A 16,363-nucleotide genomic window follows, 5' to 3' on the forward strand; every position below is an offset into this window, starting at 1 on the left:
GAGTTGCTTTATGAATATTTGAATAATTCCCCATAGTTGGAGGAAACCCTATAAGCTTCTAATCCAGCACTTTTCATTTTTATAGATGAGAAAACTGACATTTAAAGAGCTAGTGATTTGCTGAAAATTTGATAGTTTATAAGTATCACACCTAGAATTTAAAGCCAGTTTTTCTGATCTCAGATCTAGTAATAATCATCTGCAGATATGTCCAAAGAATTCAAATTTCCCTCCAGTGTATCCTATTTGTAAATCACTGTTTAAAATGTACCTTTTTTATTTTGACAGGAAAGTGTGGATAGATCATCAAAAAAATGGAAGATGGAAAGCCCGTTTGGGCTCCACATCCCACAGATGGATTTCAGATGGGCAATATTGTGGATATTGGTCCAGACAGCTTAACAATTGAACCTTTAAACCAAAAAGGGAAGGTGAGCTTCTAAAAATAGACCTAGAGATTATGATCTTTCCTAAGATTGTTAAAAGTCTCTGATTTCTGCAAAGGTTCCCTTTTAACAAAAGAGTTGCATTTCAAAATTTAATTAAGTGAATGTTTATTTCTGTTTACTTCTGTTATGAAATCAGAGAATAATTAGAGCTTCTAGAATTAGTAGAACCACACTAATGTATATAACAACACTGTAAAGTATATCTTAAAAAACAGTAAGTTTTAAGTATTAGATGATTAATATGAGCATGAGAGCATTAACATATTAAACATAAATATTCTGTGAAAATACTGTTCGATATCAGACACTGTCTTATAATTTTGTATTAGGGTTTTATTTTCCTTTTTAATTTTCTTATTATCTGAATTTACTATATTGAAATTCCCTCTAGATTCTCTAATTTTAAAATTTCTTTCCTCTGTGATGAATTTCTGACTTTTATTGTTCAATTGCTTCTATTAGTAAATTTCTGTTAATTGAAGGATAGTTGTATATCAATTCCCCTTGTTGCATTAAAGTTAATTTTTTTATTAAAGAATAAAAGTGCAGGGTAGTTTTATATCTATAGCATATATATTAATTTAATCTTTAGGATGCATTTTTGTATAAAACAATATAACAAATTAAGAATTGGAAAAAGGGAAAGACTGGGAACTGGAAATTACAAATCAGTCTTTATTGTAAATAGATGTCTCTTTTTTCTGATAGAACTTCCAAATTTTCAGTTTAGTGGATCTTTGTCTTAAAATAGTTGTTTGGGAGTTAAGTTTTTTGTTTCATCAGTTCTACTTAGTTTAGACTTTGTAATTGTGTGTTGAATTATTTATAGTCTACTAACACAGTGTTGTATGATTGCCTTCCTTTTGGGAACCTAACAAAAACAAGACATGTCTCATGAGGACATTTTCTCTTGGAGAAAAATACTCTGTTACTGTAAACAACCTACAAAACTAAATGCACCATCTAGAGTGGTATCATATTAAAAGATGCCAATTTTATGAAATCAGAATCAAGAAAAGGTGGAGGTTTTTAGCACACAATTTTTCTTCTCAGAGGTCAAGATAAAAATTATAGATTATAATCTGGGGACTATAAGAACTTTTTTGTGTTCAAATCCAACTTTTTATTTTACTGATTAAGAAACTGAGACCCAAAAAGATCAACTTGCTTATAATTACACCAGTAGTAGAGAGATTCAATTCTTTTATTCCATTCCAACACTTTTTCTATTGTGCTATCAACCAAAAAAATCATGCTTATGCATAAAATGAAGGGGACACAGAGAAAAGAGGATCTTTAAAAATTTAAACTAAAGAAAAAAAATCAAGATTATGAATCTAGATTTCATTTTTTTTCTACATGAAGATGTAGATAATCATATAAAAATATTGTTATATAAAATACAATGATTAATTTTTGCTTCTAGATTTTATTTTTGGTTCATATTTGCAATTTAATGAATATAAAGCATATCTGTATGGAAACCCCCAATTTTCCCATTTGTCAACCCAATATTTACTAAGCCTTGGGGCTTATGAGATGTATGAGATGCCAGGGGTACAATATCAAAAGTAAAACAGTCCTTGTCCTCAAGGGGGCTTACATTCCATTGGTTAGTAGATCAAGTCTCATATTACTTTTCTCTTTTAAGTTTACAAAGCACTTTTCCCGAAACAATTCTGTAAAGGTAGGTATTCCATTTTATAGACAAGGAAACTAAATTTCAGAAAGATTAAGTCACTTATAGACTAAGTGGTGGAGCTAAGATCTCATCTTTGTCTTTACACATTAGGTCTCTTGTTTTAACTACATCATGCTGCTTTTCTTAAAAAGAAATTATGTTATATGATGGATTTATTCTCAATGAAAGAAAACTAAGCTGTCTATATTTTCCTTATTGTGTTGAAATTAGAACATGAAGTCCAAAGTTTTATTTAGATTTTTTCCCCAAAGGATTTGTTTTTTAAGTCAAATTAGGACATTTCTAAGTTTGTAACTGTGACTGTACAAATGACAAAAAATTTGCCTAATAAACATAAAACAACCTTAATCTGTTACAATTTCATTACACATGTTTAGGCAAATATATATTTGTCTAATAACTCATTGTACCAAAATGGAAAACTAATACAAATGATTGAAATCCACCAATAATTCTAAGACCTCAAATAGTTGTCTTTAAGGATGAGCCTTTATTTTGTATTCTAACAAGTGACAAAATTGATTGAGACAGTATGCTTTATGGATAAAATCCTGGGGGCCAGGAAAACCTGGGTTCAAATATCATGTCTGATGTATACCAGCTATATTTACCTAGGCAAGTTATTTCCATGTTTCAAGCAAATCATTGAAACTGGAAGTGACAATTTTTTTTTTTAATAACTGCCTGGATTAGTAGAGGTAGTTTCCTCATGGGGAGTTTCTGGTATCTTTAAAACCACAAGTACAATCCTTATGCCATCTCTTTCTTTGATTAAAGTTGTAATCCTCTGAAAATAGATAGCAGAAAAATAAGTTAAATATACACAGGACTTAATTTGATAATTTGTAGACTATATCATTAGTTTCTGAATTACTACAAAATTTATTCATATTTATAGAATGATTCAGTTCTTTATTTGTATTACAGACTTTTGGCTATGGGAGGGAGAAGGCATGACTTTTGAGACCTTTAAATTTTTAACCTTTAAATTATCTCTGTGATATCTGTTAATATTCTCCTCACTGGGCAGTTGTTAAAATGGTATTAGATATTCAGTTCATTCCTTAAGTGAGTATATGACATGATTTGAAAGATATTTCTCTGTATAAACATGCTCTTGAAAAAAACTATTCAGAGTAATCCTCTTTCTTTCCATCACTGTGCATTCCCTTCCTTTTCTTTAATCTTTTCCTTCTCCTACATTCTGGGGACCCAGACATTATCATGCTTTTCTATTCCATTTTCTTCATGATCTGCGCTGTTTACTTTGTGCTATTGCTCATTAGGGAGTGGTGATTATTTTTTTTTATCTTGTCCACGTGCTACAAAAATTCCTTGTATACTAGATACTTGCTGTTATTGCAGTGTGGTATAAGAGAAAGAACACAGTCCTGAATTCTAGCCTTTATTTTCTGCAGTTTAAGTGAGTTGTCCTTGTTCAAGAGGCAACAAGTATGGAATTAGAATTCAATATACTCCAAATTCATTGTTATTTCCACCATATTTTCAAATAGAAATGTAGTATTGGGCTTAATATAAAATATCTTATCTTTTTTTTAGCCTAACTTAATAGACATTTAAGACTTATCCATTTAATGTTCCATTTAACACCAAAAACTAATCACAGTGAATCTGTTTTAATTACTTGCCTTAGTTCAAATATAATGCAAGCATCTTAGAATAGCAATCTTTAATATTCATGTTATACTATTACTAAAACTTTTAACTAATTCTTTTTGTCTATATTTTTGTATAAAAAAATCCCAATTATAACTATAAATCATTGAAGTACCTTATATAGTTCTAAATTTATGAAAAACTATTCAGCTAAATTCCATATATATTTATTAAATCCCTCTCTTACTGTTTGAGATGGGATAATATTTGTCATCTGATATAGGAACTCTGATTTCACAATAGAAGAATTATTCAATTCAATATACTTTATATATATATTATATATAGTATATATAAGGTACTGTGTTAGCTTTTGGGAAATCAAAAGTGAACTACCATACAAATACTATCAAGGACACAACAATTCACTATGGAAATGAGTTGCATATATTCCAATCCTATAAATGCAGGGTGAAAAAAAGGAGAAAACTGAAAAGAGAGAGAGAAATCTAGTGGGGATTTGGAAAAGTTTCATGGAGAAACTGACCTGAAATTTAGCCCTTGATGAAGGGTGAGGATTGTTAATAGTGACAGACCATCTATAAAGATTAACTTAGCTACTGTTATTCTAAATGTTAGACTCTTGTCCGGTGACCAGTAAATGATCACATTATTGGAGGAACTGAATTATATGAACTTGACTTCTTACTCTAGGGTGAACACAAAGGAGAGCTGCACTAAAGAGAAGGATGGCTTTTAGTTTCTGTTAGAAGAAGCAAATAAAAGAGTTAATAGAGTTTTTATGTGTGGTTTTATTTGTGATCAAGGGCATAAGAAACATTTTCATGGAAAAATTATTTGTCTTATATGGCAGTGCATATGATAATCATTTGACTAGAGATTGTTGTGGCAGCTAATGTGACAACATTTATTGAAGTGGATGAGGCTAAAAGTAGATAAACTTTACAAAGAGTTTGATAAGACTCTCCAAATTTAAATATGATACATAATATTTCAATAATTACTTCACTGCTAAGATCAGAATTGGGAAATGAAGAGGAAAAATTTGTTGGAATTGACAGAGGCCTAAGATTTGTTGACTGCATGTAAACCACATGCCTATACATCATTCATGAGTCTATCCTTTGGGAAAATAAAGGATAGGGCAAACAAGACCCCAAATAACGTAATAAAAATAAAATTTATTTTATTTTGAAAGGAAATTTTGTAGGATTTATTTCCAAATTGTTGTTATCATATAGTCGGGCCACTGAATTATTATTGTCAAACTAGATATAGAAAGTCTAACTGTCTTACATACTACCTTGTCTAAATCATGTAACCTCTCCAGGTCTCAGTTTCATCATCAGTAAAATGAAAAGGTTGGACTTGACCTCCTTGGGCCCTTCCAATGCTTTAACTATGATTCTGTTGTCCTATGATAGAAAAAAAAATAAGAAAATGAGGATTATAGAATATAATTGTGGCTATTCCAGTTTAATCTAGTAAACAAACTATTGTCAAAAGTTGGGAAATGAATAAAAAAAGACAGATACTGACACAGACTATCACCATTTCTTAACTAAATACAAATTTCAATATGATGATAAGATCGAAAAGGAACCTAGAAAACATCTCAGCCAAGTATATACTTTAAAAAAATAAGTTTTTATTGCTCTCTTTCATTTCTTATATCATCATAATTAGCCAAGTATTCTTTCTACTCCTACTTCCAAAGAATCATTCAATATAACAAATAGTTTTTTTTTTTGAGAGGGGACCTCCCCCCTCCCCATACAGTTACTTAATTCATTAAAAAAATCTGAAAACATGTACAGTAGATAACACCTGTGAACTTCCTGATTTCATTTTATGGGTAGACTGAGGGGATTTCCTATAATATCTCTTCAGTTGAATCCATTTGAGCTTTATAATTTTGTAACATTTGTTTTGTGATGTTGTTATTGGGTGTGTTTTGGGGGTGTAGTTTTTTCACTTACTTTGTTTTAGTTATTATATATATTTTCATGGTTTTGCAGTTTCACTCTGGATCAGATTTTTTCATGTTTCTCAATATTCATTACATACATAATTTCTTAAAGTTCAATGATATTCCATTGCATTTATGTACCACAGTTTGTTTAACCAATCACCAATTGATGGGCTTCTATCGTTTCCAGTTCTTAACTATCACAAAAAATACTGTTACAAAATCTTGGTATTTATTAGGACTTTCTTTTTACCTATGGCTTCCTGAGTATATAAGCCCAAAGTCTCTGGTTCAAAGATTATGGATATTTTGGTCACTTTATATGTATAATTCCAAATTGCTTTCCAAAACAACTGTACTATTTTGTAACTGCATTGACAGTGAATTAGCATGCTTGTCATTCCACAAACTCTGCAATATTGAGTATTGTCATTTTTGAGTTATTTTTGCCCATTTGCAGAGTGTGATCTGTAACTATACTCATGTGTAGAGAGATCCATACTCGATAAAAGTAGAAGAAAACAGCTATATTTTCAAAAATGATATCCTTCAGCTGACCACATTTTCAGTATCACAAAATTGACTGAAAATTACAGAGAAAAGATCCCAAGATTTATTAAATATGAAAATACATTTGATTCAGTGCATTACAATGCCAACTTTAATGTTCTTTTCTAAATTCTGAATTTTCTAACAAGGTGTTTCTTGTGCAAATATCAAAATTATATAAATTTAAGATTCCTTGAAAAATGCTACAGCAAAGAAAAATTTGATTATTTATTAATATCAGATGAAGAATTAAAGGTATTTGTATCCGTCATGGACAATGGCTGTTTTCAGAATCCAAATGGAACAAAGATTTCTTCTAGGTGGTAAACTTTTTCAGACACTTTCATTTGCAGATTTATAAATGTTTTTAAGATTTGAAAAGCACTTGCATATATTATCTCCTTTGATCTTCATAACAATCCTGTGAAATAAGTGCTGTTATTATCCCAGTTTTTCAGATCCCAGTTTGAGGATGATAGAGGTTAAATGATGGGCCTGAGCCAAATAGCTAGTGTCTGCAACAAGGTTTAAATTTTGATCTTGCCTCCAAGCTGAACCTGTATCCACTCCATTTCCTACCTCCTTTAGTAATGCTGTACCAATTGCCTTAAACCCCTAAATATGTTTCAGATCTCCCTAAATGAGTTTCCTGGTTATGTAAGAGTTGGGCTTGGCTCTACATTGAGGAAAACCCAAATGGATAAAGAATCCTTATTGTCTAGAATGTCATAGGCAGTTGGATGAACAGCAGAGAAATCTGTCCACCCATATAGTATAATCTGTCTTGGTTACCCTGAATGTCCTGCCTTTTGTCCTCCTTCTCTTAGTATTCATCTCTTATTGTTTAATATATTTATTTGACCGCGTTTTGTTTCTGCCTAAGGGAAGGTTAGTTTCTTGAGGAAAGGGCTTATTTTTGTATTCCCAGTTTCTAAAGGAAGTGGAAAATTGGAAGATCATCAGCTCAGGTATTAAAATAATGATAGGGAGGGAAAAGGGCGGCACATGTCAATGACAGAGATCACTTCAGTTTATCAGATGGCTTAAAATTCAAAGCAGCATGTGGTATTGGAAGATGATTGTAGAATAGTAACCTAACTTTGGGTATGGAAAGCAAGGACTATGCTAAAAATTTTCCCAAATCTGTGAGTTGGGGAAATGGAAAAGGAGGGGGGACAAAATTGGAGAGGTTTAGCAGAGAATTCTCATCCAAAAAACCATTTTCTAAAAATTAAATTTTTATTGATAGCTTGTTTTTTTTTTTTTTACACCATCATAGTCACACCAGTATTCTTTTAGTTTCTCCTCCCAGAGCTCTCATATAACAAGTGATATTATTTAAACAAAGTGAGGAAAATTTTTTTAAAAGTCCAAAATGAGAAGTACTTTTCATTTAGAATAGGAAGTAGAGGGAAAAGGGAAAGGATGAAGGGAGGATTTAACACTGGAATGAGAAGGGATATTGAAATACAGTGGGAAAGGGTCAGTAGAATAAAGTACCCATGGTAGGGAAGAGCTGTATGTGAAGGAGTCAGTTGAGAGTTGGAGAAGTAACTGCAGAAAAGGATTTATGCTTAGGTATGGTGTATCTGATTAGGATTTACTGATATAGATAGAGTAAACTGAAGGGGCATAATAAGTGATAGGAGGAAGATGGATGCTAAGTAGACAGATGGATAATGAAGATACTTGTAGGATTATAATTTTGTTATAATTAATACTTGCACAGTTAATTGGAATGTCTTATCCAGTTTTATATTTCACCATTGTTTAGAATAGTAATAGAAAACAATAAATGTTTATTGTAACAATATACTCCGTGCTAACATTCAGCCGAAATATGAGCTAATAGGTATTTGAAGAGAAATATGAGAATCTAACTACTATTTATAACATTGTTTCTATTGGATTATATGGGTTTGGGAGAGTTCTTTCATTTGGGGTTTGTGTATATAAAGACAACTCCAGTAACATGGAGTTTCAATTTAAAAATAAAATTCTTTTCTGGGACACATGTAAACGTATCTAAATCCATACAAATTATTCACATAATATAAAATGATTTATTGATAAGTTCACAAGTATTTTCCTGTGAACTTGAATTGAAACTTAAACCTAAAGGGACAGTGTATTTTGAAAAACATAAATTTGAATGTTAATATTTTAGATTGAGCTAGGTTAAATATAATTGTTAAATTTTAGATGTTCAGAGTCTGTTTTTTCCCTTTTTGTTTGCTTTTTATTATGAACAAGATAGTCATCAACAAACATGAAAACTTATATGAAGAGGGAACAGAAAATAGGGCTTGAATGAAACTGTGACCCTTATATACAATTTGTTCCTTTTTATATACATTAAATTTAATATGGTGATATTTATATTATCCTACTTGTCTGTCATCCTCTGAACTCTCCTCTTGGTTTCTTTGTGTAATTTTTACTTTTTGTTATTCTCCCCCTTTTCCATTATCTCACAAATAAAAGTCCTCCTTTTTAACAAAACTATTGCCAAGCAAAATTTGCATTTGCAATGTATTTATCCTGCAGGATCTTTATTTGAAATAAAAAGTTCTCTATCACATAATATATTTGTACCAAAATGGTAACTGTAGCATTTAATTGTTACACTAATTCATTCTGACCATGAACTTTGTTAAAGCTTTATGATACAAATACTTTGGTGAATATTTTCTCAGCTCTGATAAATGTTTGAAAAAAAGTTTGTTTTTCTTCTAAACTATAATTTTAGTATATCTGAGTTGTCCCTTTTCTGCCCTACTCCTCCTTTTGTTTTAAAATAAGTTTCTGAATGTATAATGAAACATAATTGCATTTTCTACATTTTGTGATATTGGGTGGTGAATCATTAAATAATTCAGAGATGCAACTTTTTCTTAATAAATTACACCCTTGTTTTGCCTCTGTTACACAGGAAATTTGGTTGCCTTTATTTCACTGTAGTGTTTGTATTTAATAATAGTATATTTAATGGTATCTTTGAATATCTTTGATTAATTTGTTAAGCAAAAATTTGTGTATTAGAAAAAGCAATCTATTATTGAAAGAAAAAATGTATCACTACTATTTGTTTTATCTTTTACTTATGTATTTCAGAATCTAAATTTTTTTTTTTTTTTTTTTTTTTTTGTGTGTGTGTGTGTGTAGACATTTTTGGCTCTTATAAACCAAGTGTTTCCTGCAGAAGAGGATAGTAAAAAAGATGTGGAAGATAACTGTAAGTAAAAAGAAAAAAATAAGAGCAGTAGATGTTGAAAAAGAAGTTAATCAATGATTTTTTAAACTAGGTTATTATATTTTTTATCTTAGGTAGTAATGTTTAGAATGGCAATATTTGACTATGCTTGAAGTTTTGAGTTATTTTGAAATTTTGTCTTACAGTGAATATGTTTGGAGTTATATGTATAGTTCAATAATTTTGGAGGCTAAATTAGGTGGAAAAATTCAGCTTCATAGAAATTAGCTCATAAGTATTGTTTATATCATATAATAATTGGTAATTACCATCAGACCATTTTGTATATATGAAATGCAACATAAATATCAGTTATATATGATTTGGTTAGCATGAAAAAATAATTTGTGGGGAAGCTAGATGATGTAGAAGATTGAGTACCAATCCTGAAGTCAGGCCGAGCTGAGTTCAGCTCACTAGTTGACTATTTAACTGACAATTAACACTCACTATTTGTGTGATCCTTAGCAAATCACTTAACCCCAAATTGCCTCGCCAAAACAAACAAATAAATAAATAAATGAAAAATGATCTGTTGTTTAAGAAATTTAAAATCCTGTTAAATAATTATCATAGCATTTGTATCATGGGCTTTTTAATATTAGCAGTAAGTGCTTACAATTTTTTTTTTTTTTTTTTTGGTGAGGCAATTGGGGTTAAGTGATTTGCCCAGGGTCACACAGCTAGGAAGTGTTAAGTGCCTGAGACCAGATTTGAACTCAGGTCCTCCTAACTTCAGGGCTGGTGCTGTATCCACTGTATCACCTAGTTGTCCCTGCTCACAAAAATCTTAAAAAAATATTTTTGTCTTACATACTTACTTTTATAAAAATCACCCTTGACTAAGCATGGATAAAAATCATATTTGACTAAGTATTGGAAGTTTAATGTTTAAGAGAAATAATAACAAAGAGTTCCAAAAAAAAATCAGAGAAAATATGGTGCTAAACAAATTTAGGAAAGGAGGATGAGTTGTATTTTAATTAGAGACTGTTTTGTGCAAAGAAATAAAAGTAAAAAGAAAGGAGAATGAAGAAAGAATAAGTGAGATATTTTTTGGTTTTATTTACATTTTTAAATTGCCTGTCTCTGATTATCTCTGTGCTTGTGTATAATTATTTTTTCTGATTGTCTAGTAGAATGAGTACTGAACTTGGAACCAGAGAATCTTGGTTCAAATCATAGCTATACTTTCTGTATGACCTTGGGCAAATAACTTAGCCTCTCTGCGTCCATGTTAGTTAATATCTAGAATGAGGAGGTTGCACTTCTAAGATTCCATACAGTCCTAATTTATGATCCCATGACACTAATGTTTTATAACTTTATGCCATATACTCTGTGTATTTGGTTATCCTTTTTTATGATGCTGTGTACATAGCAACTATTTAGTATTTGTCAACTATTTTCATCAGAACCAGCCTATGCAATAGAGTTAATGCTGAGTATGATATCTATATAATTATAATTTCTTTTTTGAAACTCTATCATAGGCTATGTAAATGATTCATTCTAAACTTTTCAGCAAGATGAACATGCTTTCAGTGGATAGGCCTAGGTTTCACAGCTGACAAGACTACTCTATTACTTCATTAGATCTTTTGTCTCAGGTTTGATGCCAGACTGTCTGGTTGTCTGCCAAGAGATACATTTGCTTTGTTTTGTGCTTCCTTGTGAAGTGAATACTAGAATGAATTCCTCTTATCTGCATCAATGTGATACTGTAATGAATAAGTATATGATGTCTGTAAAGTACTTCGAAGTCTTAAAAAAAAGGTTCTTTTGAAATAGAAACGTTTATAGACATTTGAAACACTTTGCTTTCAATTCTGTGCTTTGAAGAAAAGATTTCTGGCATCCTCTAGCATTTTATCTGATAGAACTTAGTATGATAGTTCTGTTTATTTTGATTGATTGTTACATAGTAATCAAGGAATATATAAATATGAAGTGACTTTATAAAATGATATCTAGTATTTCTTTAAAGAAAATAGTGATATTTTTGGGTATCAACTGTAAGATATATATGAACACACAAATATGCACAGCATAGTATACATGATTTGTCATCTATAGATGACAACCCTTTTGAGTTGGACTTGGAGATAGAAATACCAAGGTTCAAATGTCACTTTTTACTCCTGTTATCTATACGAATCTAAGGAAGTTACTTAAGCTCGTCATGTCTCAGGCAACTCTAATAAGTTGCAGAATAGTTGCTGATCTTTATTGAAGTGGACATTTCCTCATTATTCTACATCAGTGAAATCCTGGATTTTCTGTCTGTATGTCAATTTGTCTCTTTTATTCTCTTTTCCCCTGCTTCTTCTTTTCTCAGTCTTGTGTGTGTGTGTGCGCACACGCACGCGCGTGTCTGTGTCTGTGTCTGTGTATGAATGCTTACATATAAAGTAATTAATTTTATAAATGGATTTCTGCTTAGTAGGGGGTTGAAGCTGATAGATCATCTAGTTAAGCCTCCTTTCCAAAAAACAACTTCATTCAGTTCAAATGTTTGATTGCCTACTATTTGCAAGATTGTATGTTCTCCATTGTAAGATATACAAACATTCTTACCCTCAAGGAATTTATAATCAACTAGGGGAGATAATATATGTCTATAACCATTACAAGGTTATATGAATTATAGCAAATACCAAAAAAAACATGTACAAGGGAGGAAAAGATTCCTTTGAACTGGAGATGAAGATTAGAGAATCCTTCTTGGCAGGTATAGTATATATAGAATTTTCACAAATTGAAATAGGAAGGCATTCCAGTCAGAGAGAAGGGTGGAAAAACTCATTGTGGTTCAGTCATTTCATCATTCCAACTCTTGTGACCTCATTTGGGCTTTTCTTTTTCTTTTTTCTTCTTTTTTTTGGGGAGGGAGGGGGGAGATACTGGAGTGGTTTTTCATTTCCTTCTTCACCTTATTTTACAGATGAGGAAACTGCAGCAAACAGGGTTAATTGACTTGCTCAGGGTCACACAGGTAGTAAGTTGGATGTGAATTCAGGTTCTCCTGATTCCATACTTGGTGCTTTATGCATTATGGCATCTAACTGCCGGGTAATGCTTAATCTTTTAGTTGGACCATAAAATTAGTGGGAAGTTATGTGAGAAATGTTAGTCAGATTGCAAAGGGCTTATATATGAAGCTAAGACATTTTGACTATATTTATATGTAGTAAGAAGCCACTGAAACTTTTTGAGCAGTGGCATGATCTATTTAGATCACTCTTTTAGGGGAATCAGTCTGATGTCAGGATGCTTTGAAGTGACAGTGTGATTGGAGTGAGAAGATAAATTCAGGTACAAGGTAATCAATATAGTGGGAATAGATAGAAAGGGACAGATGCAAGATACACACACATATATAAACATACACACATTTATTTAATTTTTTTGGAGGTGGGATAGAGAGACAGTCAGGGTTAAATGATTTGCTTAGGGTCACACAGCTAGTAAGTGTCTGAGGCTAGATTTGAACTCAAGGCTGATGTTATGCCTGTTGTGTTACCTTGCTGCCTGAGATGCAAGACATATTAAGAGGTAGATTGATAATACTTGGGTGTGGGAAGTTAAGAGAACAGAAAGAAAAATCAAAGATAATTTAGGATTTTTGTACATGGGTTATTGACAAAATGATTGTATCTTTAACAAAAATAGGAAAGTTAGGCTAGTTTGTGGGTTTGCAATGAAGATAGGAATGAATATTAGTCCAGTTTTGGATAATGAAGTTGAAGTACTGGTGAGAACATCAAGTAGAGAGATTTTTAATAGGGTGTAAGAAATCTGGGAATGGAGTAGGTTGAGGAAAAAAGAGCAAGAATGTGAGTGCTAGTTAGAAATAAGTGTTAATTTTTTTCTTTTAATCAAAAGTATCATTACACAGTGAAATGATTTAAGAGTTCTTTGCACAACACTTGCATTTAACTACTTGTTGATTGAAAGAGCAAAATCTCCTTTGAATTTCCTATAGTAATGAAAATTACTAGGTTGGCCAAAAAAAGTAACCTAGTTTTCAATTGAATTATGCCAATAAAATCTAATAGAGATTTCTTTATCTATTTTAAAAGAAAAACAGCTTAGATCAGATTACATGGTATCATGGTTTAAAAAAGATTGATTTTACAGCAAAGTTAACAAATCAATTTCACTATTGGTCAGAACTATTCAGTTTCAATTTTCTTTTCTTTTTTTTTCTACATAAATTAATTTCCTAATATTTTATTTTAGGTTCACTGATGTACTTAAATGAAGCCACACTCCTCCATAATATCAAAGTACGATATAGTAAAGACAGGATTTATGTAAGTAGTATAAATACATCTAATTGTTTAAAGTTTTATGTATGTGAATTATTTTACATCACATTATATAATTTTATTTTGTTTTTGTTTATAAAAATAATTTGAATGGAACAGCTAGTTATAGAATCAGAGTTTATCATTATTTCATTATGAAAAGGATTCATAATGAAGACTGTAAATTTGTAATGACTTGTATATTTAATACTTTCTGTATATGAGTACAACAATACATTACAAAGGAACTACTGTGTACCTACTTAGGAAAATCTGTAATATTAAGAAATCACTTAGATTTTTCTTTTGAGGCATATATTTGAGATTTGTTTCAAATCATCTAGATGTTTCAGAATGAAATGATTTTAATTTTATCCAGAATGAAATGATTAATTTGATTTAATTCTGAATATGGGCTAGAAGTAAATTTCTGTCCTGGCTGTAGATAAATTACTTTGCTAGAAGTTCTGCTGTTACTAAAGACAAGCTTCTTTCTCTTCATTATTTTTGAACGAAGAAAACACATGGTTTCTTTGACACCTCCTGGATCAAATGACCATCTTAATCTTTTATATTGCTATTGATTTGCCACTTGTATTAACTTAATTATAACTAAATTACACTTGGTCTTTGCCATCTGCTCAGTGACAGCTGTTAGACAGAACTAATCTAGCTTTTACCATGACATGCCACCTACTAGCTTTCAATTATTTACTTTTGCGGCCTTATTATTATTATTGCTTTTTAAAGAAGACTTTCATTTTTCATGCCAAGAAAAAATAATACATTTAAAATAATATTTATAAGTTAAATTTAGTTCTGGAAAAACAAAATAAAAGATATTTAATAAAACCAAATGTTACAATTCTAATATATATTTTGAAATAGTCTTTATTCACTTTCCAAGTATCTTAGGCATACTTAAAAAATTCATTTTATTAACACCTTTATTTTTTTACATAATCATACATCACATTCATTTCCAAATATATCCCCCTTTCCTGCTCTACTAATCCTTCCCTTGTAACATATTAAAGAAGAAAGCAGTTGAGCATAACTAGCCAACATTTCCACTACATCTGAAAGTATATGTAGGTTTCATATCCATAGTCTTCCACTTCTATATAAAAAAGTAGAGTGATATATTTTCTTAGTTTCGTGCAGGATCATATCTCAGTCATTAAAATTACACAGCATTCAGCTTTATTTCATTGTTTTCTTAATTTATATTGTATTTGGTGTATGTTTTTCCTGATTCTGCTTATTTTATGCAGCATCATTTCATATTTTTCTAAATTGTTCAAAATTAACATTTCTTGTAAACACAGCAATATTCCATTATTCTTTATTTCACTCTTTGTTTAGTCAATCTCTGATCAGTGGATATTTTGCTTCCAGTTCTTTGATACCATAGAAATATTCCCTGTGAAATTTTTTTTTTTTTTTTTTTGGCACATATAGTTCCTTTCTTTGACCTCTTTGAAGTCTTTGGGTTAGTCACTTAAAAATAATTCTTAATTTCTTTTCAGAAATGTTAGATCAATTCAGAGTTCAATGACCAATGTGCTAGCAATCTAATAATATAGAATATAGATTCACAGCCTCTCCAGAATTCGTTTAATCTTTTTTTCTCTTTGCAAATTTGTAGATGTGAAGCAAAACCATAAAGTCGTTTTGATTTGCATTTCTCTTACTAATGATATAAAGTAAACTCTTTTGATTCTTTATACTTCACAGTTCTTTGTGAATTATTTGTTCATATCACTTGACCATTTTTAAGGGGAATTATTTTTCTTGTTCTTATCGATTTATGCTTATCCCTCTGTCTGAATATTAAGCATATAATTTTCCCAATCAATAATTTCCATTACCTAGCTTCATTGATTTTATATAGAGACTTTTCAATTCCATGTAGTGAAAAAATCTCTTTTATCTTTTGTGATCTGCTGTATAATTTATTTGGTTAAGAATTTTCCTTCTAGCTTTTTATTTTCTCCTGAAAGTTACCTCTACCTATTCTACTCTGATTTTCTTTATGAGGGATCTTTTATATTCAGATGGAATAGACATTCATGGTAATACTTATTAGCACTTGGGGTAAAATAAAATATAGTGGAAAGATAGAAAATGGTTCAGTTGGAGAATTGTGTTTTGTTTTCTTGATTGTATTGCTTGATTTGGGATTTTTAACTTATTTTATATGACAGCTTTTAATTATTGTAAAACTTTCCTCTTGTAATTTTAAATTTTACTGGAATAGAACATTTTTCCCGATGGTTTTTACATAAACATAAGTTATCATAGGATGTATCATTGATCAAGAACTAAAACCATAGATTGACCTAAAAATATTGAAAGATGAAAACAAAATCAAAACGTTTAAATTAACACATCTGAGGGTAGCTTCATTAAAATTGTTAATGCCTTTAAGACATTTAACGTATTAACTTGTCACTTTCAACAGTTTTCCATTGCATATGGTCCTGAAATGTT

At 30.6% G+C, this 16,363-nt stretch overlaps 1 protein-coding gene across 4 annotated transcripts in view; it reads left to right on the forward strand.

The window, feature by feature from the left end:
- The first annotated feature begins 299 nt into the window (after positions 1-299).
- MYO6 (myosin VI) overlaps positions 300-16,363 on the forward strand; it is a 123,464-nt gene continuing 107,400 nt past the window's right edge. For all 4 annotated transcript variants that reach the window (XM_051997289.1, XM_051997290.1, XM_051997291.1 and 1 more), the window contains exons 1-3: positions 300-431; positions 9,473-9,542; positions 13,803-13,876. In XM_051997289.1, coding sequence (XP_051853249.1) covers positions 315-431; positions 9,473-9,542; positions 13,803-13,876 — 261 coding nt within the window. In that variant the 5' untranslated portion in view covers positions 300-314. The remainder of the gene's footprint in view (positions 432-9,472; positions 9,543-13,802; positions 13,877-16,363) is intronic.

This window comes from Antechinus flavipes, chromosome 4 (genome assembly GCF_016432865.1).
Source record: "Antechinus flavipes isolate AdamAnt ecotype Samford, QLD, Australia chromosome 4, AdamAnt_v2, whole genome shotgun sequence".
NCBI classification, from domain to species: Eukaryota; Metazoa; Chordata; class Mammalia; order Dasyuromorphia; family Dasyuridae; genus Antechinus; species Antechinus flavipes.